This window comes from Candoia aspera, chromosome 1, assembly GCF_035149785.1.
Source record: "Candoia aspera isolate rCanAsp1 chromosome 1, rCanAsp1.hap2, whole genome shotgun sequence".
Classification (NCBI taxonomy): Eukaryota; Metazoa; Chordata; class Lepidosauria; order Squamata; family Boidae; genus Candoia; species Candoia aspera.
The window spans coordinates 312,694,963-312,722,142 of record NC_086153.1 but is presented as its reverse complement, the minus strand read 5'-3'; the positions used below and the strand labels follow the sequence as shown (position 1 = coordinate 312,722,142).

The following is a 27,180-nucleotide window of genomic DNA, read 5'->3' as shown; positions in this document are numbered from 1 at the left end:
AATTTTCTGTACAAAGTGCAGATACAGAAATGGCAGCGTAGTAATTTTACATCTTTGAAATATATGTAATTGTGCTTAACTGAAATACCTATTTACAATTAAGAACTCCATGTCCCAAGATATCTCCATGTCTGTATACAAATAGATTGAAAGTTAATACATAAGCTGAACATTATACAACTCAATAGAGATGATATGTTTTCTCTTGCCTTTGAAAGCCAATTGCTGTAGAGAATGGGCCTGCACATTGCTTTCTCTTTGTCTATATTGGGGAAGTGTTTCAGAGCTACCATGTCAATGTTTTCATCAGTCCACCGTCTCTCCTCATCTTCCACAAGCCTAGATAAACATAGCAGATTGAGAGAGTGAGCAAACAGTGCTTGTCCAGGATAAAAGAAGAGAAATAACAGCATCATGGTGCTCTGAGAAGAAGGAAGACGACAATCACCACAATAGTCTGCTCACCAATTGCCTTGCAGGAAATATTCTAGAAAAATATTATTTAAAAAAACCCACACATTTTATTTATAATTGCTTTTGGGAATATTTATTTATTAGACTTATATGGCCGCCCATCTGAAGTAACTCTGGGTGTCTCACAACAATGAAACCAATAGATAAAACAATCACAAAACAATAAAAACAGTGAAACAATAAAACGAAAACCCTGCACCATAATTGTCCCCTTGGGATGTCCCACAGCAGGCTCAGCTGCCCTCCTTCCATACTCTGCCTATAGAATCCTATCCCAAGGCCTCATTAAAAAGTCAGGTTTTAAACGACCTTCCGAAAGACTAGAAGGGTGGGGGCCTGTCAAATCGCCAGTGGAAGGGTGTTCCACAAAGTAATTATGAACAATGGGATAGAAATAATTGAAATAAATAATTTTTAAAAACAGAAGGAAAGATCTTGAGATGATGCATTTCCTAGAAAACATTTAGATTCTCTCCTTCCTGAGCAGTTCTTGGGGGAGCTATCTACATCTAAATGCCTATAATTTAAAGAAAACGGGATTCTTTTAAACAGAAGTCTAGTACAGAATATCTATACAATCTGAATAAACAAGAGTCCTATGCAACCTTAACGTTTGCATACTCTAATGTTGACAAAACTAATAAAAGCAAGCATACAACCTCGCATCTCCACGAAGAGGAAATTTATCCTATCTCAGAGAATTAAAGGAAGTACAGTCTGTATGTTCAAACATTACCTATCCTGGAAGAGACGCAAGGCTTCATGTGCCCAAATTCTAATGAGTCCTTCAACAGGTAATGTTTCCAGAGGCCTCAGAGCTTCAAAGATACCTCGCACCCATCGAGTCATTTCACGGGGCGAATAGATGTAGTGTGGCTGTGTATCTTGAGTAAACCTTTCCTGTATGGAAAAAAATAGGTGATGAGTGCTAATTAGCAATTGTTTTTTTCAAACTCTTAATCATTTCATTAAAAGGTGTGAAAAATTTTCAGCCTAGTTACCTGTGACATTGTGTAGAACTCAACCATTGCAGCAGTGAGGGGCTCTGCATACGTGCGGAGAGATGGAATAAGTCTCAACATAGCACGATTGAAGGTGCCATAAATTTGAGTGAGAGAAGCTGGCCCAGGGTAGTCCACATATACAACAGGAACATGGCGCAAGAATCTGAAAAGATATGCAAGATCTAACAGTATTTTATTAAAGTAGTGAGCCAGTTTGGTGTAGTGGTTAAGGCATCAGACTAGAAACTTGGAGACTGTGAGTTCTAGTCCCGCCTTAGGCATGAAGCCCGCTGGGTGACCTTGGGCCAGTTACTCTCTCTCAGCTCTGGGAGGGAATGGCAAACCACCTCTGAAATCTTGCCAAGAAAACTGCAGGGACTTGTCCGGGCAATTGCCAGGAGTCAAGATTAACTTGAAGGCACCCCCACCCCCAAATTATTAGACTGGCTACATAGACTCTAAGAACTGACAAATACACCCCAAATAAATTGTTTCCTTGGTAATGCCCACTATAAAACAACTCACAGAAGGCCCTGAGAATTATGCATAATTATGCAGAATGACATATTCCATTATTAATTTTTCTTTCTTATGAAAGTATCATTCCAGAGTCCAAACCACAGGAATGCAGTTTTATATTGCACCAATAGTGCACAGATAGTGTAATACTACTAGAGAACTAAAAACTTGGCTCTGGAAGAGGGCATTTGGAGGTTGTTAGATTTGGTGCTGACTCCTATTGTTCAGTGCCATTATGTCATTAGAAGTTGACATGAATGTGCAAGTTGTATTACAGGCATATTACCTATGTGAAAGAGGTTTTCTTCCAGGATCTGTAGGTGGATTGCATGCACCAACAAACTGAATTCGTTCCAATTTCACCCAGGTCTGGTCTGATGTACGGTAGAAACCTCCATGCTCTACCATCTGATGAAGTCAGAATCTTGGTTAGGAAAGAGATGGACATACCACACTGTTCCCTTTTGGGACAGACAACATTAAATGCAAAGCATGGAAAAAGTAGAAAAAAATTGGAGGCAAAAGATAAAAGAAAATAAAATCTTACTAAATCCAGTTACACCTCTCCATACCTTTCTATTTTTGCTTCTACCCCATCTGTACATTGATACACTGCCTTTTGTTTTGTAATTTAATCCTGATTCACAGCAAAGGTAATTTCTTCACTTATTTATACTTGCCTGTCTGATAAAGGATATGACCCTCTGTGTGCCATATTTATCCATATCTGGCAAGTTGATTTCATCACAGAAGAGCACCAGCCATTTTCCCAGCTGAACCGGAGCTAACACCACACCATTAGGTGTACGCCTGTACTCACAATAGTGATCAAACGTTTTCAGGAGTAGCTCTGGAGTAGTAGCACTGGAGAAATTCAAGCCAACCACCTAGAAAAGCAAAAACAATTTGAGAGGAGGAATCAAAAAATAAGAAACAATATATCCTTCACTTGCATAACATTTTAGAGAACTTTGCCATTTGTTCTTGATGGTTGATTATTCTAAAATAAATGCATTGAGCTGTGTGTATGTTTTAAAAGTCTGGTTCTTGAAGAATGGGTTCCAGTACTGGTTTTATATCTAACAAGGCCAAATTAATTCATACTGTGGCAGCATTCTGTATGGACTATTATAATGTCCCTTGAAGATGACTTGACTATTTTAATTATAACCTAGTAGTTATATTGTGTTAACTGAGCATGTAGAACAGATCTTAACAGTCTTGAATCAACAGTATTAGTTCCTTTGCTCTTTTTGATTTTAATTCAGGGTGCTGGTTTTACTTTAAAACCTTACTTGACTAACGACCAGTATACCTCAAAGTCTGTCCACTATTACAAGAACCAGCCTTGCTACTGAGATCATCAAAGGCACCCCATTTTCTGGCGTGAAGTGAGTGGAGCCCTGGAATAAGCTCTCAATTCTTATGGAACTAGTTTTTTTGTGGTTAATGAACTACATTTCTCCTGTTCCGCTAGAGGATATTTTAATGGCTACCCACTAAAATATTTTCAAACATTCAGAATAGGGAATACCTCCATGTCAGGCAAGGCCCTGAGTGCACTAAAGAGAGTCATGGTCTTTCCAGATCCTGGTGGGCCACAGAGTACCAGTGGTTTGTGCTCTGCAAGCCAAGTATATAGCAATGCTTCATGGCGGACAGTGTCAAGCGTTGGCACAACAACATCAGGAGCTGCAACTTTGTGAGTCTCAACTTCAATTTGGGGGACCTTTGACTGCCAAGGCACCCATTCACCAGTGATGGAGACCTAGACAAAGAAAAAAGAACCTGCTGCTTTCTGCTTTTGTTGTAGTCGAAGGAAGCTACTTTTAAACACTTTAACTTAACTCTAACTGGAAGTTTTAATTGTTCAAAAATTAAGAAGTCACTTATAAACTGTCAACAAATAGAAAATCTTTTTTAAAATAATTTCAGTATAATTAATCCATATACACTGTACTTCCAACAAGTGCCAGTTCTGAGGAGGCATTATTTTGCACATAAAGAACACTGCATGTCTTCAAGATACCCCAAAAAAGACCAACAAAATATATTTTTCTTTAGATTTATTACTTATTCTCATATACCACTTTATAGCACTTTAAAAAGAAACAAATTCAAGAAATTAATATGATAAACCAAGTGTTTTTGATACTCTAAGTATCAAAACTTAATTAAGTGCATGATCCCAAAGATAGAGGCATACATACTAAGTTAAATAACAAGTATCTTGTACAGTGATGCTAGGCCTTTGGAACTACTTGTAACATGGTACAGGTAGTCCTCGACTTAAGATGGCAATTGGGACCAGAATTTCTGCTACTAAGCGATGCGGTTGTAAAACTCGACTGCATTGCTTAGTGACAGCAATTCCTGTAACCCCGGTTGCTATTGTTAAGCAAGTCCCAGGGTCATTATGCAACTTCCTGCTGGCTTCCTACAACCAAAGTCAGTGGGGAAGCTGGAATGAAGTTGCAAGCCCTGGCCAGCAGGCAGGTAAGTGCCTGCTGCCGGGTGAGGGAGTGGGTGCACAGAGATGTGGGGGAGGGCCAGGGAGGGGGTGCGAAAGAGGCACAGTGCAGGTCAGAGAGGGTGCAAGCGAGAGGCATGGGGGAGGGTTGGGGAAGGTGTGCACAGGTGTGTGAAAGGGTGCATGAGAGTTGTGGCATGGGTTAGGGTGTGAGAGGATGCCACACGGGTCAGGGAGAATGCGTGGGGGTGCCTGGGAGGCACGTTGAGGGTTGAGAAGGGTGCGCAAGGGTGTGAGGGAGGTGCGGCGAGGGTCAGGGAGGGTGCGCAAGGGTACAAGGGAGATGCAGGGTACAAGGGAGATGTGGCGAGGGTTGGAGAGGTTGCAAGGGAGGCGCAGCAAGGCTTGGGGAGGGTGCACGGGGTGCACAAGTGGCTGGTGCAGTGTGAGCACAGAGGAGCTGGGGGAGGGTGCAGGAGTGACTTACCCCAGTGACTTGCAACTTTCCCTGTTGGCTTCCCCACTGACTTTCTGGGGAAGCTGGCAGGGAAAGTTGCAAATGGCAATCATGTGATCACAGGGTGCTGCAACCAGTCGTAAGTGTGAACCAGTTGCCAAGAGCCCAGAACGCAATCACAGGACTGCGGGGGTGCCATGACAACTGGAACTCCAAGGACTGGTCATAACCACCATTCATTCAGCATTGTTTTAACTTTGAATGGTCGCTGAACGAGTGGTTGTAGGTCGAGGACTACCTATATTTGATTTGTGGTATTGATTACATTCCTGCAATATTATAATCAGAGCAGCAGTCACAATAAGGTTGATGTTAACAAAAAAGTAACCAAAGGATATAATTGTCTTTACCTCATAATCAATTATAGGTATATTTGGTGCACTAGGCAGTGGCACTGTTGTAATTCTTCTGATATATTCACCTAGCTCTGCTCTCATTTTCAGACGGCTGTCTCCCGAGAATGACCACAGGATTGCATATACTAGGTATCTCTGAAATGTCAATAAATCATCAGTATAAATATGAGGAAAAAGTATTGTACTTAAGAAACACATGGAAACCAACAGCAAGAGTTTAAAGTCTGGCAATTTCATTGCCTCAGGATTAGAGTTCTTTTGGTGGGTGGGCAGGATGGGGAACAAGAATTACCTGGATGTAGCGTTCTAGCTGATCTATTTGCATTGGAAAGTCTGGATGGTTGGCATTATACTGTGCTACGTTGCGGCATGCTTGGTGAAGCATGGAGAAGAGAGAACCAAGACAGCGTAGTCGGGTGAGGTCCATAATGTGCTCCAGTTTAAAAGCATGTTCAAGTGCCTTTGTTACCAGTCCATTAGATGTGAAATATGGCTGCATAATTGTTGCTGCATCTCTTTGAATCTGTTGATGAACCATTTCAGTAACATTACAGCCTGAAATTACCATACCAGAAAACAGAGCTAAACACTAATTTGTCAAGGGAAGAAAGGGAAATCTAGACCCCTAAGTTTACCTGCAACATTGGAGATGCTGTTTCATCACCTTCATCTTCTTTCCCCTTTCTCCTGCGCTGAGCTTCTTCTTCACCTTCATCCAGAGGGATATTTCTCAGTCGGGCCAAGAAATTACCGAAAATCATGTCAGTACTTAAAACATCTTCACTGAACCAAACCATGCCACATCGTGACACCGTGGCTAGAGTGGCATATTTCAAATCTTGAACTTCAAACATGATGCGCACCTATGGGAAAAGCAAAAAAGCTTCTGAAAATAATTAAACCAGAGTTCTTTCTGGTATCTGTTCAACACATCCTTCTTCAACAACCCTCTCCCCCTTTTTAAGCTGATTTTTTTAGTTTAGGGTAAGGAAAGAGCTAAGAATCAGAGAAAGAATCTCGTGTCTTGAAACTGGCATGGGCTTTACAGGTGTTGGGAAGCCAAATTCCATTTACAGTACTCCAGACTGTCAGCTCCATGCTAGGAAGATGGCAGACATTCTGAATGCACATTTGCTCATCCCAGACACAGAATCTAAATCTTCACATGGAACAGATCTATGCTAGGTATTACCTGAGCCCCTCTCTCTTTACTAGGTAGGAAACAGTGGGATTTAACATCTCCCCACAGCCTTAGAATTAACTGGTTGAAATTTCTAGGGAAATCCAGGTAAAGGAGAAGCAACAGGAATGCATCTTTCAAGAGCATTGTTTATTTCTGTAGAAATAGCTAAATCTTTAGGCAGGAATTTGTAATTAGACCTTTTATTGATTTTGATGTGTATGTGCTAATTAAATATTTGTTGCATTCATAATGCAAATATTAACTTGCATTCATTAATCTAGCTTTACAGATTTTAAATCATCATTTTTGCTTGTTAAGTTGTAGTTGAACAGTAAAAAAAGCAAATTGTAGCAGACCAGCAGCATCTTATGGTTTGAGTGGTTCATTAGATTCCATTTCTTGTTTGTCTTTTTAGGCAAGTTATCAGTGTTGCTTCCCCATGGGTTGGGTAGCTCTGGAAGTTATCTATTTAAAAAAAGACTTAAGCATTTGCATTTTGATATTTGAAATTTAAAAAGGCTTTCACCTTTGATTTTTTCTAAGCAGAATACACCAGCATGCTGTTCTACAAGAATTGAGTCAATATTCTTATATTGTGTTGTCCAAATATAGCTACATGAAATCACATGGAAATACTACCTTAAATATGAATTTACTGTAGCTAGGCTTACGTTTGGTGGAAGGCTCAGACGTTCTCCATTTGGTAATGTCAACAACTTGTTGTCATCCAGAACAGAGTTCAAATTTTCAACCCACTCAGGATCAACATCTCCATCAAAAATAATCCACTGTCGTTTTTGCAGTTCCCCTCTCACATTATCTATAATTCTAAGTAAAATGATAATAATGTAATACAAATTAGGAAAACGTTGAATTAACTTAAGCTTCTTCCTTATTGGGAATCTTTCTATTCACTTTTACCACATCTTATTTATTTTACACACTCACTTTCTTAAGACATGAGTAAACAACCCATCTGTCCACTCTCTGGTGTTGGGATCCAAAGTACCATAGAGATGGTCTTTGCTGATAGCTTTGGGATCAATTATATGTGCAACACCTTCCACACCCTCCAGTCTCTCCAGAGCTTTCAGCAGCACTCTCCAAGCCATGCTCTTTCCACTTCCAGAAGGACCGACCATCATCAAGCCATGGTTGATCTGGGTAATTTGATAGAGCTGAAGAACCTATGAAGAAAGGGATAGAATGGGGGAAGATCTTTAATCTAGAATGACAACAGTTACAGTAATTTTGTTTAGATTTCTAGAGGACAGTTGGAGCCAAATCTCATAGGATTTTATGCTATGTTGTCGGTAACAGCTGACAAGTCGTACCTTTTCCACCCACATGCTACCAATATCTTCTCCATCACCATATGTGAGGTACATTTCCTGACAGACTTTCTTAAGTTCTTCCCTCAGTGCAGTCATTTCTCCTCGGTGATACTGAATGCCAGGGAACACATCTGACAAGAGACTGAAAAGCAACGGTATGTCTTCTGCAACCAGTTTCGGTACCATAGTTTCACAGACACTCTGGATCAGAATCTACATGGGAAAAACATTTATTGACAAACTAAGAAGCAAAGTAGTTATTTAATAGTGCAGGATTCAAAGACTGAATATAGTAACGTTACTGTATTGTATCGTCAACTGGACATTATGCCTTAGGAGTAACTTGGATGTTTCCCTTAATTTTTAAGATATCTTGAGATACTATCAAACAAGGTCGGTATGGTGGTTTCTCCAGAAGCATTTTTGTTTAAACAAATTACTGTGACTATCACTAACTGATTAACACAACCTTTAAAGCAGTACAGAGCATTAAGAACACAAAGAGTAGTGTATGCAAAAAACAAATCTGACAGATCCGTTTCAAGTGCAGAACAATACTCAAAATGGGCTCTTTTGATCATTTTGGAAATGTTCGAATGCAGACCAGCTGTTTTGTATTTGAAATGTTTAAAGCTCAAAACCAAGTCTGAAACATTTCAAACACACAACAGTTGTTCTGCACTTCAATCCGGGTGTTTTGAATTCAAAATGATTTGAACCTGAAACGTTACACACATAATATACACTCCATACCTCCTGTTCCGGTAAATTCTCAGCAATTTCTCCTTCATCAACAACTTCACCACGCTCTTCCTTCTCTCGTTTTATTCTCTGAATCCTTTCTCTCTTCACATTGCCCGCACTGACCAGTACACTTTTCAAAGCTCTCAAGCCAAAATCATAATGGCTTTGAGAGGAGAGCTGTTCATCACACAGTCTAAGGACATAAAGATGTCACTCTCACAAAATGTTTAAATAAAAAAAAGCATGCTAAAGTTGACATTAGAGATAGAGACATTTAGTTATAGATACATTGTTTATTATCACACTCTAGAGTTACTTCAGAATGTATTGGCTGTTTTACTAAGTAGTTCAGATACTTCCATTTGTTCCTAAAAAATACATAGCCATGTAGATGGTTTACTTCTTAGCAGTTTTGCACTACTTCTTCATGTAATATGGTCTACGTGTAATAAAAAAATAAGAATGGTAACAACTACACTAATGCCAGCACCTGAGTTAACATAGTCATCCAAGAATAAATCATCCTACATGCCTCCATTAGCAATGATACTTACTTAAAGAAGGGGACAATCTTGTTGGCAAGCACTTCGGCTGTCCGAAATCCTTGGGAATACAACATAACCTGAGCAATCAGTTGACGGTCAGGCTTTGTCATGGCCAAACTACGGAACAGTTTCTTCAAGTTGTCTGGAAGATTTGATCGACCCGCATAGCCAGGGTTCATTGTGATGAAGATTGCCATATCTGGGCTCACCTTCACTTGTTTGTTTAGCAATTCACAGGTAATGGGGGAGGCAGCTGAAAGCAAGCATCTGTCATTAATTACACTTCTCACCTCTTTGCCTTTCAAACACTGACAGAAAAGGAAGCCAGCAAGGCTGGGGAAGACTACTGGTGTATGTATGTATGTACATATGTATGTAAATATTTTATTTTACTTTATTATTTTATTTTCAGGACTTATATAGCCACCTATCTCATACAATGACTGTCGTAACAGTCAGGAATCACGCTGAGATGAGGAATAGGTCTCTAGCGTTTATTACTGCTACATAAGACAGAAAATCCTAACAAACTGAAGAAGCGTGGGAAAACCCAGACATATAAACCCCAAAAGTTAAGGCGTGTCTGATCTGTGTCTCTTTGAATGGCTGCTTAATTCCTCAGTACTACGCACGCGTTTTCCCCCCTGGATAGAGGCCCCCTCCTGCTCACCATCAGTACTCATGACAATGACTCTAGGCAGCTCACAACAATCCATAAAACATAGTTTAAAACATACCCTTCCCCCCAGGGCGCCAGACCAAACATCCTCACAGCTCAACCCGCCATCCTAGCCCAACACTTGGGGGAAAAGGCAGGTCTTCACAGCCCTCCAGAAGGCTAAAAGGATAGGGATCCCTCTGATCTCCAGTGGGAGGCTGTTCCAAAGGACTGGGGTGGCCTCTGATAAGGCATGCCTTCTAGGTCCCATCAGGTGGCAACATTTAAGAGAGGGGACCTGGAGCACACTGACCCTATTTAACCTAGTAGGACAGGCATATACCCTCAGGGAGAGGTGGTGCCCAAGTTACTTGGCCGTGTCATGGTGGGCTTTAAAGGTGATAATCAGCACCTTGAATTCCATCTGGAAAGCAACTGGAAGTCAGTGCAGCTCAGTGCAGTTGAATGGCGGGACACCCAAAACTGTGTGTGCCGCTGCATTCTGGACCATCTGCGGCTTCCAGATGGTCTTCAAGGGCAGCCCCATGTAGAACACAATGCAGTAATCCAAACAGGAGGTGACTAAGGCATGGGTGACCATGAGCACAGTATATCCTTAGAAAGATACTGCTATAGTAAATATAGCAGAGCCAACTAACTAATTTGATGTATTATGAGGTACATGCTTGTTAGGTACCTCTAGTCCAATTTTTTTTTCCATATTAAGAGGAAAAAAAACGCCATCAATTTGTTTTCTGACTATCTTTTATAATGACTTGGTGACATTTCCGTAAGTCTATTTGGAAAACACGATGGTTTCACATGTGATGCACAGTAGTTGTTTGGAAATCTGGACTCCTGTTTTCTGTCCCTGTACTTCTATGCCTGTCCACCCCCGGCTGCTCATGGATCTGAAAGGTTTCCAGAGTATGCTTCCCCTTAGATTTGCAGGGAAGAATGTTGTGGCTTTTTCCTTTCTCCATTTTCTAGGATATTTTTTCTGTCTTTTGTTTCTTTTTCCCTAGATAGTCTAATAGAGTTTCCTTTCCTTTCTTTTTTCTCTAACTATATAGCACTTTTTATTGAATAAATTAAGTTTTCTTTTTTAAAGTACATACCCTTTTTCACAAGTTTTATAAATACATAGTTATATTACAATATATTACAAGCCAATAAAGTTTTTAAAGAAATATTAACTGCAATATTTTTAAAAATGTAATTATATTTAATAAAATAATAACAGTATTGAAATATAGAAACTATGCAGTTGCAAAACCTATAAAGCAATTGAAAGTAGCTTCTCTTTTTAGAATTAATACATACATTTGTCATAGTTTGGATTGGAGTGTTCTCGCAAGGCTTCCTGAATGCACTGGACTTGCTGAGAAACAGCAGAAAGCATTCGCTCCTCAAGTCTGTTAAACTCATCAAAGCAGCCCCACGCACCTACTTGACAGAGGCCCACAAAGATGCGGCCCATTGCCTAAAGAAATAAAGAGAAAAGGAACATCTATTTATGAAACTGAAAAGGAGCTATAAGATATTAGGCATAACTCAGCATCTCTAAAATGGGGTATTTTCCCCATGGATTTTAAGAGGCAAAAATGGCTATGCAGTCTGAGTCTTTTGTTAAATATTATAGATGTATTCTGGAGCTTTCCTTGCACTGTAATTTAGGCTCATAACAGGTAACAGGATGTGAGATCCTGTTTGCTAAGTAGGACTCTAGGGTACAATTGGAATTGTTGCTACTGTACCAGCCTCCCTGCTGCATAGCATCTTCCCTCCCTGAGCTTCTAAACTCTGTGGCTGGATTGGCAGTGGAGTTCTCCAGGCTTATGGTCCTGGGGGACTTCAACCTGCCTTTCTGAGGGTAGAATCAGAGGTGGCTTTGAAGTTCATGGCCACCATGACAGCCAAGGGCCTAATGCACAATGGTGCTCACATTTTGAATTTAGTTTTCCAGGTGGGGCAGTGGTGGTGGGATCTAGGATCGGGGGATATTGCCATCACTCTGTCACGGACTGATTATTTGTTGTGTTCCAGAGCTGCTCCTTGCCACAGGGAGGCAGAACCTATTTCACTGGTGTACTCCAGGTGCTTGAGGGACCCTACTGGATTTCAGAGGGAGCTTGGGGCTGTTCCTGAAGGTTTGGTGCATGGCTCAGTTGATGCCTTGGTTGAAGCTTGGAATGAGAGGGCAGCTGGGGTTTGGACTGACTCATACCTATGTGATCTCTCTCCTCCCATGTACCCTACCTTTGAAGTACACCTGAAAGCTGCAGTTGTACCAGAATGCAACAATGCAAGCTATTACAGAAATGCTTTGGTAGACCCATGTTACAGCTTTACTTTGTGAGCTGCACTGGTTCCCAACAGGCTTCTGGTGCAATTCAATGTGTTGGCTGCTACCTTTAAAGCCCTTCATGGCATAGGGCCAGGATATTTAAGGGACCCTTTCTCCAACTGTCTCTACCTGTGCTATCAAGTCTGGATAGAGGGGCATGCTCTGGATACAGTTTCTTAAGGATTGCCATCTGGTGGGACCCAGGAAGCATGCCTTTTCTGTTGCTGTACCTGCCCTTTGGGATACCAGTCCCCCAAGAGTAGACTGGCTCTGACTCTGCTGGTTTTTTGGAAGGCCCTTAAGACCTCATTGTTCTTGCAGACGTGGGGGTTGGGAGGTTTGATGGGTCCGTGAATTACTGTTATTAGCATTGATGGTCTTGGCTGCCATGTTTTATTTATTTTTACTTTTGCCATGTACTGTTATTTATGATTGTACTGATGTTTTTTATCTCTGTTTGCCACTGAGAATTGCTTGCGCAAGATGAGCAGCTGTATACAGGTAATCCTCAACTTACAACGGCAATGGAGACCGGAATTTCCATCGCTAAGTGATGCGGTCGTAAAGTGTAACCGTATTGCTTAGTAATGGCAATCCTTGCAGTCCCAGTTGCCATTGTTAACTGAATTCCACAATCGTTAGATAAGGAAACTTCCTGATGGCTTCCCACAACCAAAGTCAGTTCAGGGAGGGGTCAGATCAGGGAGAGTGCTCAAGACACGGTGTTCAAGTGACTGGCGGCAGCGCAGAGGGACTGGGGAGGGTGTGCATGTGGGGGACACACCCCAGTGACTTGTGACCTTCTCTGCCAGCTTCCCCATTGACTTTCTCGGGAAGCTGGCAGGGAAGGTTGCAAATGGTGGTCACATGATCATGGGGCACTTGGCAACTGAGTTGCCAAGCATTCAGTTTGCAATCATGTGACTGTGGAGGAGCTGGGACAGCTGGAACTCTGAGGACTGATCATAACTACCATTCGTTCAGCACTGTCCTAACTTGGAATGGTCACTGACCAAATGGTTGTAGGTCGAGAACTACCTGTAAATTGAAAAATGAATAATTAATAATGACTGGGATTGTTGTTCCTTCCCAACAATCTATGTAACTTAATATGAATTATGTGGTTTGAAGTTCATCATATTTTCTAAAACTAACTGGGTTATTTTGAATTTGATTTTCAAGTTAGCAAGACTGGAAGTTGTGGCGAGATGGTTCAATTAGCCGTAATCAGCGATGGCTTTACAGTTAGCCTATCATACATATATTATAGTATTGTTAGATTAAATGCAAAAATACTATAGTGTTTTTGAGTTAGATATACAAACCTGACAATTTTCTAAAATCATCTAATTATAGATGGAAATGCCATACCTGGAAATCAAATGTTTCATCACAGTTGAAAACAAGAACAAATCTTCCAAGCTGATGTCCAAGAGCTTTAACAGATTCTGTTTTACCAGTTCCAGCAGGTCCTGTTTAGATGTAACACAGAGAGAGATTACTTCTGCTCTACAACAACAGTATAACCTTGACAAGCAGGCATGTATGAGCAACAACCTACCAAATGGAGATCCTCCCAGCCTGGCCTCCAAAGCTTGTGTCATTGTCAGGTAACAACGATCAGTAAGAGGAGTCTGCACCAGTTTATCTTGAACACCAAGGTACTCAAAGCCATAGTTGAATTTGGCATTAGCCATCTGAATGGATAGTTGCTGCAGGACATCTGTTTGTTTAGGATCAAAGTAGAACCTCATCTGGCTCAACCAATCAAATGATTTGGAGTTGTCAATTCTGCTTTTGACCAATGATCTTGTAACATCTCTTTGGTGTACCAACTCAGTGATCTTTTGAAAAAGCAATAATCAATCTTAGTATATGTGCTTAATTGAAACTTGATTGAAATGTGAAATGCATATGTAAAGTAACTTAAATATCTGGCCTAGAGGCAGTTGCTGAAGATTGTAACTTACAAGGTGTTCCAGTTTTTTTCTGCGGAGAGGAGGCTGCTCCATCAGCACAGAGTCTGCAAGCACATTCAGTGTTGCTTCCACATTGGTCAGCACAGATTGCAGAGGAGTACTATCACCACCTCCACCCATGCTGTTCAAAGCAGACTCCACATTTTCTGACCAGGCAATCTGAGCTGAAAGGACAACAAGTTGGGCCTAGAGAATTTTTTAAAAAAATAAGTGTTAGTTATTGGGTATTTTGGATTCCTTCCTCTCAAAGCATTTTATCTTATTATAATGCTGAAGAGAAGAAAAATCAATACCTGGTATTTGTCAATCCATGAGATGTAAGTAGCTGGATCAATTGAAGTTGCTTTGCCAAAGATCTCAATTTCTGTTTCAGACTCAGCAAGAAGTTTGGCAAGTGTTACCCTCATTTCTTTTTCAACAAGTGTGAGCCACTCGTTGATCTTGGGATGCTCAGTGATTGACACAGGAGTTTTGAATATCACCTGGAAACAGAATTGTAAGCTTATTTCTTTTAAGAGAAAAATGTCTTATGCCATATGACCCAGAAAACATCTCTATACCTCCTCTCCCTCACGTGATGATATCCCCAGAACAATGGAGTTGTCTTCATTGAGGATAATACTTGACACTCCAGCAAACATCTTCTTGAAATGTTTCTGCAGTTTAGCTACATTTTTGCTGTTTCCAATGATTTCGAGCAAGTCTTCATCCCCAACAAAATAGAACCTAAACAATAAAGTTCAGTATTTCAATAGACCCAGTGATACAGCACACATCAAAAGAACAAACCTCAGAGCCAACCCATCTGTGATTTTTCTTTGCAGATTGATCAACCAAAGCAAAAGAAAACTCACACTATTGCTTAATGAATTTAGAAGTCATTCACACTTATGTAGATGGACAATTAGTTCTGAACTAAGTTGCTTACCGAGGGAAAGAAGCTCTCTCTCTCTCCAGGTATTCTCCCAAAGCTTTTTGGATCTTTCCAAGCAAGTCTGCTAATCTTTCCAGAGATCTCTGTACGCCCTGAATATTCAGAACATCCATCACCAAGGGAGATTTCGATACCTTTTTCATGAGAGCCAGAAACTCTGTACTGATACTGAAAAGTCAAGAGGAGAGAATACCAATGCATGAGACATAAAAAATCTTCCACTTTATTTACTTATTATGCTTTTATACCACTGAATCTGCCAAAGACTCAGAGCAGTTAACAACTGATCTATAAATCATCATGATGCAATATAAATTAAACCACCCACAGTAAATAAACCAAAATTAAAATAACTAAATCTAAACATCATAGTCCTCACTTACTGACTGCAATAGGGACTGGCAACTCCGTCACTAAGTGGCATGGCTGTTAAGTGTGACATCACGTGACTACAGTGACACATGTCAGTTCCAGTTGCGGTCATTAAGTGTGACATCACTTGACTGCAATATGCAACTTGCAGACCTGCCAGCTTCCCCATTGACTTTGTTTGTCAGAAGCCAGCTGTGAAGGCCACAAATGGTGATCACACCACAGGACACTGTGACCATCATAAAAGTTGCCAAGTGCCCGAATTGCGATCAAGTGACTTCATGATGTTGTGACAGCCACAACTCTGTGCACCAGTCACAAGTTTCTATTTTCAGTGCCATCATAAGTTCACACGGTCGCTGGACAAGTGGTCAGTAAGGGAAGACTAACTGTAGTTACAAAACTTGATGGAACATTATCCATCAATCTAATAAAACAGCCATGAGAAAAATAATTATTGTGAAAAATTAATCATCAAAGGCACTCTAGAACTCTTTTTTTTTTTACATCATCCAGAAAGAGATCTAATTTGTAAGGGAAGGCTGTTCCAAAGAAATGAGCACATAACCAAGAAATAGCACTTCCCACATTGGCCCTCCAAACATCATAGAAGCAGGGAACAACCAGCAGCCTCTCCTGAGATGATTATATAGGAGAACTTGTATAGGATTATATAGGACAAGAAGAAGACAGTTCTGCAAGTACCAAGCCACTTAGGATTTTATAGGTCAAAATCAGCATTTTGAAGTGCACCCAGAAACTTACTGGTAGCTAATACAGGTTTTGCAACACCAGTGTTATATATTCCTGGTAGCCAATACCATTTTGTACCAGTTCCAGTTTCCGAGTGGACTTGACAGGGAGCACTATGTAGAGATCGTGGCGATGGTAGTATAACTACTACTGTTGAACTGTTCCATGAAATCTCCAAAACTAAGTTAACACACAAGCTATTACCATTTTCATATTTACACCCAGAATTGGGGTCAGAACATTACCTTTGGAACCTCTGAGTTTCAACTGGCAGCAGGTGTTTGATATCAGCACTACCCGTGAAGATGCCTTCCAAGTAAACCCAGCGCCTCTGGACATCTATCCAGACATCAAAGAGTGCCATAATTCGATTCAGTTTATCTTCCCAGCTAAGGGCATCTTCTTCAAATACCTACATATAAATAATCAGCTTCAATTAATGAAACAAATTCATAGTAGGCTGCAACTACTAATTAAGACATCTATTAATTTTCCAGAATAAATTAGAATTATAAATAAAAAATAAAATTAGAACCATTATATTTATTGAGTAAAAGTACTGATCGTATATCCATAAACAGCACAATGTGATATACAATAAAATACAATAAAAAAAAGTTAAAACATTGAAAAAGTATTTCAAGCCAGAAATTAGAATGTTAAAGGAAAGTAAGGTAAAGTAAGTAAAACCGCCCAGAGTCCCTCTGGTGGGAGGAGATGGGTGGTGACAAATTTGATAGAAAGATAGAATGTATTTTAATTGTTTTTCAAAATATGCAGTCCTTTTCCTGCATTTTTATTGAGCAGGCTCCGAGAATGATAATGTTCCTCAGAAAGGCTTTTCTTACAGATCTCAAAAACCAGGCAGGCTAGTGCCCCATGCAGGTATTCAGATAGCTGGGCTCTAAAACCATTCATGCTGTGAACTGTGTCTGGAAATAACTGGCTGTCATTCACTAAGAGTAGCCTAGCTGCTACGTTTTGCAGCAATTGAGGCCTCTGGATATTATGCTGATCATTATAATTTGTTGGTAGTTTTGTATGGAAGCTTGCCCATTGTGTCAAAACTTTTTCAACAGTAAGCTGAAGCATGGATTACCATATTCAAATGTACTGAGATATGGAGAAAATAAAATATAGCTAATCATTACCTTGTAGTATGGAGAAAGCTTCATTGCAGATACACTGTTGATGTGCTCTTTGACCTTGTTGAAGAGGTCATCCCAACCACGAATCAAACGACATTTGTTCTGATAATTAACCAAGTCCAACTCATAGGTATTCCATACTTCACGTATCTTTAAACAAAACACAAAATAACAATGAAACCTAGAGCTTATGGTAGGAAAGACCATGAAAATTCTTTACAAAACCCAGTTACGGAATACAATCTGTTCTTATTTCTGTTAAAAAATATCACTAGATTATAAGCTAAAAATCTGTGAAGTGGTACAGGTATTAAAAGTGAATTGCTACCTGCTTCAAGAATTCTTCCAGTGCCATCTCTCCCTGTGCCACAAGTAGCACATCCTTCACAATCAATTCATTCTTCTGCAGGTCGACATCCCAAATCTGTCCCAGAGTTAGTTCAGAAACCACCCAATTGACATGCAGCCTCTTCATCAGTTGTTTCCAGTGACGATCTTTAAGAGCTTCTGATTTCAGTTCAATTACCAACATATTTATCTGGAAGAAAAAAGTCAGGAGAAAGAAAAGTGTGAAATCGTTTTTTTAATCAACATACTACTATATTCAAGTATTTTTCAAAAGCAAACTTACCTTCATGTAACCCTTCAGAAGTCTCTGAACATACTCATAGGAAGCATATTGACGTAGTCGAGCAGGAAAATTTTTCAGCTGGTTTAGTAAGCCATCTAAACTTTGTCGAAGCTGTTGAAACAGGAACAATTTGAAAAATTAGCAAATCTTGAAGGCTATTTTGTCATGAGTGCCGTTGAGCTGAAGACATCAGCGCAATGGCACACATGACAATAACAAGGAAACAGGGGAAGGGGCTCAAGATAAGTAGCCATCAACTCACAAAGACTGAAGGACAAGAAACAATGGCTAAACGGATCGCGAGGCACACCCAAGCTGTTAGCGCTAACGCAACGGAGATCGCCCAGCTGACAGCAATCACCGGAGGAATAGAGAAACCGATGATGGGCGATCCCGGAATGCCAGCGGGGCCTCGCAACCTCTCACCTACCGGCAGGACGTGTTGGACAAAGGGGGGTGACGTAACCGAGAAGGCGCTGACCGGCGCGGGGTATTTAAACCCCGCACCGGCGCGCTCCTGTCACTCTCAGCTTTTTTCCTATACTGTACCTACACTGAGAATAAATCAGAGCCTGTTCCACAGAATCAGCGTCTGAGAATTATTCGGAGGTAGGCAGCGCATGACATATTTATCTATAAATTTTAATACATGCTTTATCACATACTTCCTAACATATTTTAACTGAAGTAATCTTTACTTGTGATACTGACCAGTTGTATACCTACTCACAGTCTGAAAATATAAAGTGATCTTATTAATACACTGTAAAATTTCTTGGCACAAATCCTGGCTTTATTCTAGCCTTACTTATACGGTTGTATCCAGTACTGTCCAACTGATAGCAAAATAGATATAGCTTGCCAAACCAATTTCCCAAATCTGCTCTGGAGGCTTGGGGGACTTTGCAAGACTAGGGGTATACTGAAGTTGTAGATCAATTGAAGTGCTTTTGAAACTCTGCATTTGTTAACTATTACTAGGCTTTTTTCCTTAGTTAAAAGTGAAAAGTCCTCCAGTTCCAATCTTTTTGAAAAGAAATATTTGCTGTCTTATCTAAGATACAAACCAATAAAATAGAGGTAATACCAAAAGAATACTCTTGTAATGTACTTTATGTAATAGTAAAATAACTAATGAAATACTTATCCAAAATATCTGGATCACTACAGCATGGACCTATTTCAGAAAACAGCTCTTCACATTTTTAAACCACTTTTTTCCAGGCAACAGTGTCACTTTGATTTTCTTTAACAAATTTCTATAGCCACCCATCTACCCAAGGAACTCTGGGTAGATGGGTGACCATAACCAAATTATACAAATTCAATTCAAAAGAAACTAGGTCAAGGCCCCTAAAAATAACATTATCAACACATCAAATAAAACCACACCTATCAACATCCTGGCCCCAGCTTCTGCTTGCTTAAACATTTGTTTTGACATGGATATGCTGCCTTTCATTCAGTGATCAGAGTAGTTTGTAGTAATACAAATATTAAAAATAGAAAATAAAACAATAGGCAATAAACAGTATAGTAACAGTAAATCCAAGGGTGTTATGGGTACAATGTTCAAACACCCTTCCCAATTAATATTCATATGAAGTGCATATGGAAGCAGGGACTTAAAAGAAACCAGTATTGAGATATGCAATATCAGTCATCAGTAGGTTATCTCCAGAGGTTTCTAGTTTCTAATATGGTTCAATAGTGAAAGAATAATGATAGACATTCAGTGATTTATCCTTGTGGTCTCTCAAAGGGCATACCAAAGTTCCTAGGCCTCTCATTATGAGGCTATCCAATTTGTGCTAATGTGTTTTCCAACACATCTGAAAAAAGGTATTTTTAACTCCTACAGTATGAGACATAAAAGAGGACATAGGGAGGATATATTGTGTATTTAAGAATGTGTGACACCCCCTGCCCCCCAGTTCTCCATCTTCCACATGAAGATGAAGTAATACCTTTCTAGGTTGTACAGAAACCCAAGGCTGTTCCTTCATTTGATCAATCTGTTCCCAAACTTTTGAAAGCTCAGACCAGACTCCTTTAAGGTCCTGTAGCTCTTCTAAGGCAACCTGTGATGCAAGAAAGTTAAAAATATGAATCCTTAAAAATATGAATAGATACAATGAAGAATCAGTGTAACTATAGCAGGACATATGTGTTTCTAACTACAATCTTGTAGCTATAAAACATTCATGTTCCAATTCATAGAACCAAACTGTGGTTTTTCATACTTGGACTCGTTCTTCACTTCCACTGAGAAGTCCTGTGTCAGTAAGCTCCAGAGCTTCTTTAGCCTTTGCACATTTTTCACGGTCATCTTTCAGCCTTCCAAATTTTCCTTCATAGATGGTAAGTGCTTGGAGAGCCTCCTCTGGACGCAGGTTGCCCTTAAGAAAGCAGTAATGAAACTTTAATATCAAATCTGCTATTTTAGAAGTCACCGTTACATAAATTGGAACTGGCACTATCTATCACATTTTAGCTTCACAGCTGATATAAAACACCTTTAACTAATTTTGGGATTTACCTTATGGATTCTGAGGAAAAGTTATTAAGTATTGTGGAATTCCAGGTGCACAGGGAACTTGGTGTGTATGTGAAACATATATACCTTCTCTGATAAGAACTTTGTACCAGGCCTTTTGTTTCAATCACTGTATTCAACTAGTGCACCAAGTCTAATTATGGATTTGTGGTATAATCAAGGAGAGTCACCAAAACAATACTAAAGCCATGCACATATATGGAATGAAATTAAGAAATAGGTCTCCTAATGCATGTTTAACTTTGAATATAAAAACAACTGGTTGAATTAATGAAAACTTACTGTTACAGGCTTTGTTTTCTCCCAGTCTGTCAGTAGATCCACGGTGCGGCTTTCTACAGCTCGATCTTCTTGAACAATCTTCATCTGCAAGTTTGCTACTTGTTGCTGAATGGCAGAATCCTTTCGTCGCATAATATCATTGAAAGCACCCCATTCTCCTTCAATGTTGTCAATATACAACCAGGATGAAGGAAACTGGAATCTCTGCTTCTCAAGCAAGCGCTGGCCATTACGGTATAGCTATATGGTCAGCAAAAAAAAAAAAAAAGTTATATGGTAAGATCAAAAGACACAGAAGCTGGAAATTTAAATTAGCAGCTGCTACTATGATATGAAGAACTTAATAACTTCATTAGCTGAAAAGGTAACAATCACTTTAAAAAGACATGTAATTTTTTAAAACCTGAAGTTGACAAAGAACTTCTGATCAGAATATATCTTTTAAAAACTTTTTAAAAAATCTGCCATTAAAAGCTTACCTCAACTTGTTTCTCAAACTGCTTGATTTTGCGTTTCAGTGACTGCACATACGTAATAAATGTTACAGCATCAGATGTGCTAGCTGTATCCACTGAATGTTGCTCCAGTTCTTGACGTGACTGTAAGAGATGGAATAAAGCACAAATATATCCGGAAATATCAGAACAACTTACAACAAAGAAACCTCTAAAAATTGTAGGTCAGAAAGTAGATGCCACTGTTACTCATGGAGTTTTTATCTAAGATTCCCCAATCAATAAAAAGTATGGAACAAGACAACCCTTTTATCCTATCTGTAAGTATAGTGTCCCATTAGGGTCAATTAGCTTTGTTGCTTTTGCTTAGAGTAACTTAATATAACAAATGTCTATCATCTTCACTTTAGAACATCCTTACCTTGGAAATCTGAGAATGGAACTCTGTCATGTTTTGGCCCAGCATTTGACCAAATTTGCTGAGTACTTCTTTATGCCAGGAGTCATACTTCAAGTTCACTTTGGATTGAACCTACACAATGAAGATAATGACACTTTTATTCTATACTCTTCTGCCCCTGTAACACAAAACCGTTCTTTTATTTTTTTTTATATTGTATTTGCTCATTCATTCATTCCCATCCTTTTATTTCTGGCATGCAGCTACATACTTTAAGGGAAAGTTACTGAAAAAACATCAGCAACATTGATGTTTCTGACTTTCAGAATTTGCTTTGCAATCTGGTTAGGTACTAAATTAACAAACCAACAATGTTACTCAATAGTATGCTTCAAAATGTTTACCTTTCCATAATCTATGATAACAGGCCCAAATTCCTTCCTAGTTTCTGCATTGTCAAAGGTTCCTCTGGCTTTTCTGATCTGAACCAACAGTGCTTGCCACTTGTTTAGGTCTTCTCCAAGTCGGTTATAGATATTTTCAGCTTGCATATCCCATAAGCACTGGTACTGCAGCCAAACCTATAGACCAAGCCCACACAGAAAGAGAACTTAAGCAATTCATTTTAAGAAAGAAGTCATCAATTTCTGAACAGATTGAAAATTACTTTTAGGGGTCCGGGTCCTTTAAAAAACAAAACACTAACTCTCCAACCTATTAAATTAATGTACTTGTTAGCGCGTAAAGGCAGAACATACAGCAATGAATCAGTAACTGATCAAAACACTGTCACACAGAATACTGATACATTATAATCTCAAATGATCCCCCACCAAAGAAGCAAACAAACTAGAATCCTACCTTAACATATTGTTCAACCTCTGTTACAATCCCCTTGACTGCAGAATAAGCTTCCTCCAGAGCTGAAGGACCATCTGGCATCCGTGTCAAAGCATTACGATAAAACTTTTCTTCTTCTGATAACTCATAGTGTACCCCAACCTAATCAAATCCAGAATTAAATACAGAGAAATTTTAAACTGAAACAATTAGAAATCTGACAAAAATTCTTGAAGGTATAATGTTCTCAAGAACTGTTTTGAGTCGAATGCATTTTTTTTACCTGGTATCTCTGACTTTGGATTCTAGGAAGTGACAGTATTACCGTCTTCCAAGCAAACAATTCTTGGAAGAGTTTGTATCTGCAGTCTTCAATTGGTGGATTCAAATAGATCACCTGATTGGTTATTCGTAGTTCATGGACAACATTCTGCGGAAGTATAAAGCCATGTTAAGTTTTGCTATATTAGATAATGGCATAGTGACATTCACAGTGTGATTGACCAAGTTGCAGAGCAATGTAGTTCATTACTTCAAACTGTATCTCGAAACTGGTCTTTCCTATGAAACAATTTCCTTAACTGCTTAATGTTCATTTGTAAAGCCTAAGCACCAGAATCAACTTTAATTTTTATCCACACCTTCACTCCTCTATTCTCCCTCAAGGTATGAACATTTACATGGAAAACTCTTTAGGACAGAGATCTGTCTCTTTTGATTATGAAATTATTCTAACATTTATACATGTGTAACAAAGTTTATCTTATTTGTTTGATGTCCCAAAGGTGATAGCGAGTCCAGTGAGACAAGAAGACAAGGGAATAAGCATAAAGTACAGAAAATTAAAATAATCCACGCGCTGGAAACAAGAGTGAAGTTTGGGGAAAATCTTTTGCTATTGACTAGTAACCTTGTGCTATTGGCTAGTAATAGTACAGTAGAACACAGGCATCCCAATTTTCTCTTATCCCCAATCTTTAAATAAATTGCCAAAGTGGACACATTGCTACAGTTTTAAAAGCTAGAAATTTTCCAGTAAAACTCTCTGGAAGGCAACTTCTCTGCAAAATTACATTTTACTGCATTGGTGCAAATACAGAATAGACTTCAACAGCACTAGTCCTGAGGTACTTCAGCAGATACTAATAGTATTCAAACTTCACAGATTTAGTTTAAAGTGAAAACTTCACTTACTTTGATTTTGGGCTCGCCACCCGGTTTATGACTGACTTGTGGAGCATCTGTATCCATATCTACTTCTGCTTTGTCATCAGCTTGACCAAGAAGTACTTGTGTCCATGCTCTTAACCCAGCTTGCAGACGAACTCCTAATATTCTCTCAATCTAGGATGCAAATATATTCAACAATTGTATCACTTGACAACAATACTTACTAATGTTTTTATTCATGTTTTAAATCAGATTTGTTTGCCAAGGGTTCCATATGCATATGCAACAGAAGAGCTATCTTTGTTAAGTCATTTTTAAACTATGGTTTGTTGAACAACCCATAGTGGCATAATTCATATACTACACTAAGTCATAATGACTTAGGTCTGCATATACACGTAGACCTCCCTTAACGACTGCCATGTTTAGTGACCGTTAGGTGTTACGATGGCAGGGAAAAAGTAACTTTACAGCCAGTCCTCACACTTAGGGCCGCTGCAGCATCCACACAGTCATGTGATCAAGATTTGGGTGCTTCACAACTGGCGGGTGTTCATGACCGCTGCAGTGTACCATAGTCACGTGATCACCATTTGTGCGCTTTACAGCCAGCTTCTGACAAGCAGTGTCAATGGAGAAGCTGGCAGTAAAACTGCAAGTTGCAGTCATGTGATGTCTCGCTTAATGACCACAGCGGAAGTGAGGTTGTAAGTCCATCACAGTCACAACATCTTGCTTAATTACTGTGTTGCTTAGTGACAGTTTATTTATTTTTCTGCGGTTGTTAAGCAAGGACTACCTGTAACACAAAACAAATATCAATATGACTTAACATTACATGAAAACCGGGCCACTGGAAAATTCAGAAAACAGAAAATCCCCTTAAATTTTGAAGTAAAATATGGTTAAGAATAAAGCTTCCAACATTATTTCTGGGTCACTGAAGTAAGATTTGACAGATTCTTTAAAATTTCACCTTAATTAATTAATTAATTAATTTCCTGCCTTTATTTTTTTTTTTATAAATAACTCAAGGCGGGGAAACATACCTAATACTCCTTCCTCCTCTTTTCCCCACAACAACAACTCTGAGGTGAGTGACTGGCCCAAGGTCACCCAGCTGACTTTCATGCCTAAGGTGGGACTGGAACTCCCAGTCTCCTGGTTTCTAGCCCGTTGCCTTAACCAATAGACCAAAGTAATTATACACAGCTACTGTACACAATTTATATGCTGCTAAACTTCAAAAAGTCTGAATGGTTTAGAAAAGGTACAAAAGTAAAATCAAAAGAATTATAAGAACCTCCATCCCACCAAAAAAAAAAAATTCCTAGCCAATGACACACTGAATCAAGTAGGCTAACACAGTGTATTTAATAATCAAGGGAAAACATATTTCTGGAACCTATTGTTCGTTAAATTCTCATTGCCTCCTCTTATCTCCTACATCATTTACTCATCATTCTTCAATATGCACTCATGCATGTTATTATCTGAACAGAAAAACTGATAAAAATAGTATTATTCTTATTCATCGTAAGCAAATAGACTGGATTTCAAAAAGATTTAAACATAAACAACATTGTACTACTATGTATGTTTGCAGGCAAGCTCTGCTGAGCTACAATGACCAACCTAAAATTTAACAACTGAATATGAAAGGAAACAAAGAGAACTGTGGACTTCAATCACCGTTTTTTCAGTTTCTTTCCCAGCATGTAAGCCAGAGAGTTTAGGAAGAAATAAAGCCAGTGAAGCTTACCTCCATATCTAATTTATTCACCCAGATTGGCAAATTGGAATATGAATGAAGATTTAAATCATCCACAGCCTTCTGAACTCTGTTTAAAATTTCAGAAAAGGTTTTGTGATCATACATGCATGTTTCCAAGGATCTGACTTCCAGGTCTATTTTCTCTTCAATGATAAGCAAGTCATCCACCTAGAAGATAGAAAATAAGCCTTTCAAAATTCTGTTTCAGTTCTTAGCAATCCCTTCCCAAAAAACCATTCTTTATCAATGCAATTGCACGCCCATTAATTTTAAATATCTAGCGTAAACTGTATCAGCAAGATCACCCAGAGTTTTAGTATATTTAGGAATTACGATGCTCATACTACTTTGGTCTCTAGAGAAATGCCTACAGAACAAGAAGACTTAAAGAGGTTTTTTTTTTTAAAGATTAATTACTTTCTGCTCCCATCTTGTATTTTCCTCAAGTTTCTCTGTTTGAAACATTACTTCATCTCTCATCCATTTAAAAGCGCAAACCTGAAACAAGTACAAATACAAACTAACCTTTTCCTGGAAGTTGAAGACAGTCTCTGCCAATCGCTGGACATAAGGATCAAGTTTGTAAGATTCCCACACCAGTGCAATGCCCTCTCCAATCAAAGCCTGCACTTCTTTTTTAAGACCCGCAACCAAGAGAGAAATGGTATTTCGTTCTTCCACTTTTTCACAAGTACGTTCGTATGTGCGAACACTCTCAATCAAAGAGATGGCAAAAGGATATAGCTGATTGGCTTGGTGAGCTTTGTTAACTATTGCAAGGGGAACCCGAAATCCAAGCCACTTGAGGTTACGGACTTCTTTCGATAGTGTAATTATTTCTGGGAGGAAGTTAACCTTTAGCTTGAGGACATTTCCTGTTCTGCCTCTCACACGAGTACTCTCAATGGTAAAAATGCGACCAGAGACACCAAGATTTCGCTGCTGAACCTTCCGAGCCCAATCATCAAATATTTCTTGGGTGTTGAGTTTCATACGGAAGCTATCTCCATCTTGCTTTAGCTTCTGCCCTTCTACATGGTTCTCCCAACCCTTCCCAAGAACATCTTCAACACGCTTCATGTAAGCTGTAAGCTGTCTGTCAATCTGTTTAGCCCAGATTATAGACCCTGCTACTGGAGGCAAATCTCGAACATGACTCATTTTGCAAGCTTGACTTAGAGGATACTGAACTTTGAACTTGTCATGAAGCGATTCTATATCATCTTTCACACGCTGGATTAACTGTGTTTGGTATTCACGGATAGCACCTCTAATATGGGGCCGAACAAACAAAGCATTAAATCTGGAGAAGATTCTGAACATTTCATTGGCATTCTTTGCTGTGCCAAGCTGATCTCTTAGGCGAGCAGTAATGCGGGTTTCAACTCTATCAATTCTTTCATCGTATCGCTTCATTGCAGCTTCCCAGGCTTCTGTACCTTCTTTGGAAACATCCAGGCCATCTACTTCTTTAACGTTCTCATAAGCAAGATTTACTTCTTCAATTGCATTAGCGTCAGCGGCATCAAACAATACTTCTGCTACTTTCATATCTTGAGGCTCAGGTACATCTCCCTGATTTTGCTGGGCCACAGCAGTAACCTATTTAAAGTGATAGCAGTTAAGGAGATATTTGTTATTTATCATTCAGTATTCCAGAGCATGGAGCAATAGGGTTTTAATATTCAGTAAGGTATCAAAAACAACCTGGTCTGTTCATTTAAACTCAAGATG

General features: G+C 39.3%; 1 protein-coding gene across 2 annotated transcripts in view; it reads right to left on the bottom strand.

Annotated features, from left to right (window-relative positions):
* The window catches only part of DYNC1H1 (dynein cytoplasmic 1 heavy chain 1), a 70,025-nt gene that overhangs the window by 28,769 nt on the left and 14,076 nt on the right, over window positions 1–27,180 (bottom strand). For both annotated transcript variants that reach the window (XM_063290334.1, XM_063290335.1), the window contains exons 8-43: window positions 25,972–27,048; window positions 25,435–25,614; window positions 23,697–23,846; window positions 22,786–22,932; window positions 22,524–22,664; window positions 22,067–22,243; window positions 21,684–21,794; window positions 21,287–21,406; window positions 20,808–21,047; window positions 20,212–20,367; window positions 19,936–20,049; window positions 17,969–18,079; window positions 17,666–17,875; window positions 17,341–17,487; window positions 16,435–16,601; window positions 15,059–15,232; window positions 14,691–14,856; window positions 14,424–14,612; window positions 14,122–14,316; window positions 13,713–13,995; window positions 13,523–13,623; window positions 11,128–11,287; window positions 9,156–9,399; window positions 8,611–8,794; window positions 7,858–8,070; window positions 7,472–7,710; window positions 7,195–7,351; window positions 5,976–6,203; window positions 5,633–5,863; window positions 5,335–5,475; window positions 3,532–3,765; window positions 2,678–2,884; window positions 2,284–2,405; window positions 1,476–1,641; window positions 1,211–1,374; window positions 210–339 (exon numbers count right to left, since the gene is read on the bottom strand). In XM_063290334.1, coding sequence (XP_063146404.1) covers window positions 210–339; window positions 1,211–1,374; window positions 1,476–1,641; window positions 2,284–2,405; window positions 2,678–2,884; window positions 3,532–3,765; window positions 5,335–5,475; window positions 5,633–5,863; window positions 5,976–6,203; window positions 7,195–7,351; window positions 7,472–7,710; window positions 7,858–8,070; window positions 8,611–8,794; window positions 9,156–9,399; window positions 11,128–11,287; window positions 13,523–13,623; window positions 13,713–13,995; window positions 14,122–14,316; window positions 14,424–14,612; window positions 14,691–14,856; window positions 15,059–15,232; window positions 16,435–16,601; window positions 17,341–17,487; window positions 17,666–17,875; window positions 17,969–18,079; window positions 19,936–20,049; window positions 20,212–20,367; window positions 20,808–21,047; window positions 21,287–21,406; window positions 21,684–21,794; window positions 22,067–22,243; window positions 22,524–22,664; window positions 22,786–22,932; window positions 23,697–23,846; window positions 25,435–25,614; window positions 25,972–27,048 — 7,176 coding nt within the window. The remainder of the gene's footprint in view (window positions 1–209; window positions 340–1,210; window positions 1,375–1,475; window positions 1,642–2,283; window positions 2,406–2,677; window positions 2,885–3,531; window positions 3,766–5,334; window positions 5,476–5,632; window positions 5,864–5,975; window positions 6,204–7,194; window positions 7,352–7,471; window positions 7,711–7,857; window positions 8,071–8,610; window positions 8,795–9,155; window positions 9,400–11,127; window positions 11,288–13,522; window positions 13,624–13,712; window positions 13,996–14,121; window positions 14,317–14,423; window positions 14,613–14,690; window positions 14,857–15,058; window positions 15,233–16,434; window positions 16,602–17,340; window positions 17,488–17,665; window positions 17,876–17,968; window positions 18,080–19,935; window positions 20,050–20,211; window positions 20,368–20,807; window positions 21,048–21,286; window positions 21,407–21,683; window positions 21,795–22,066; window positions 22,244–22,523; window positions 22,665–22,785; window positions 22,933–23,696; window positions 23,847–25,434; window positions 25,615–25,971; window positions 27,049–27,180) is intronic.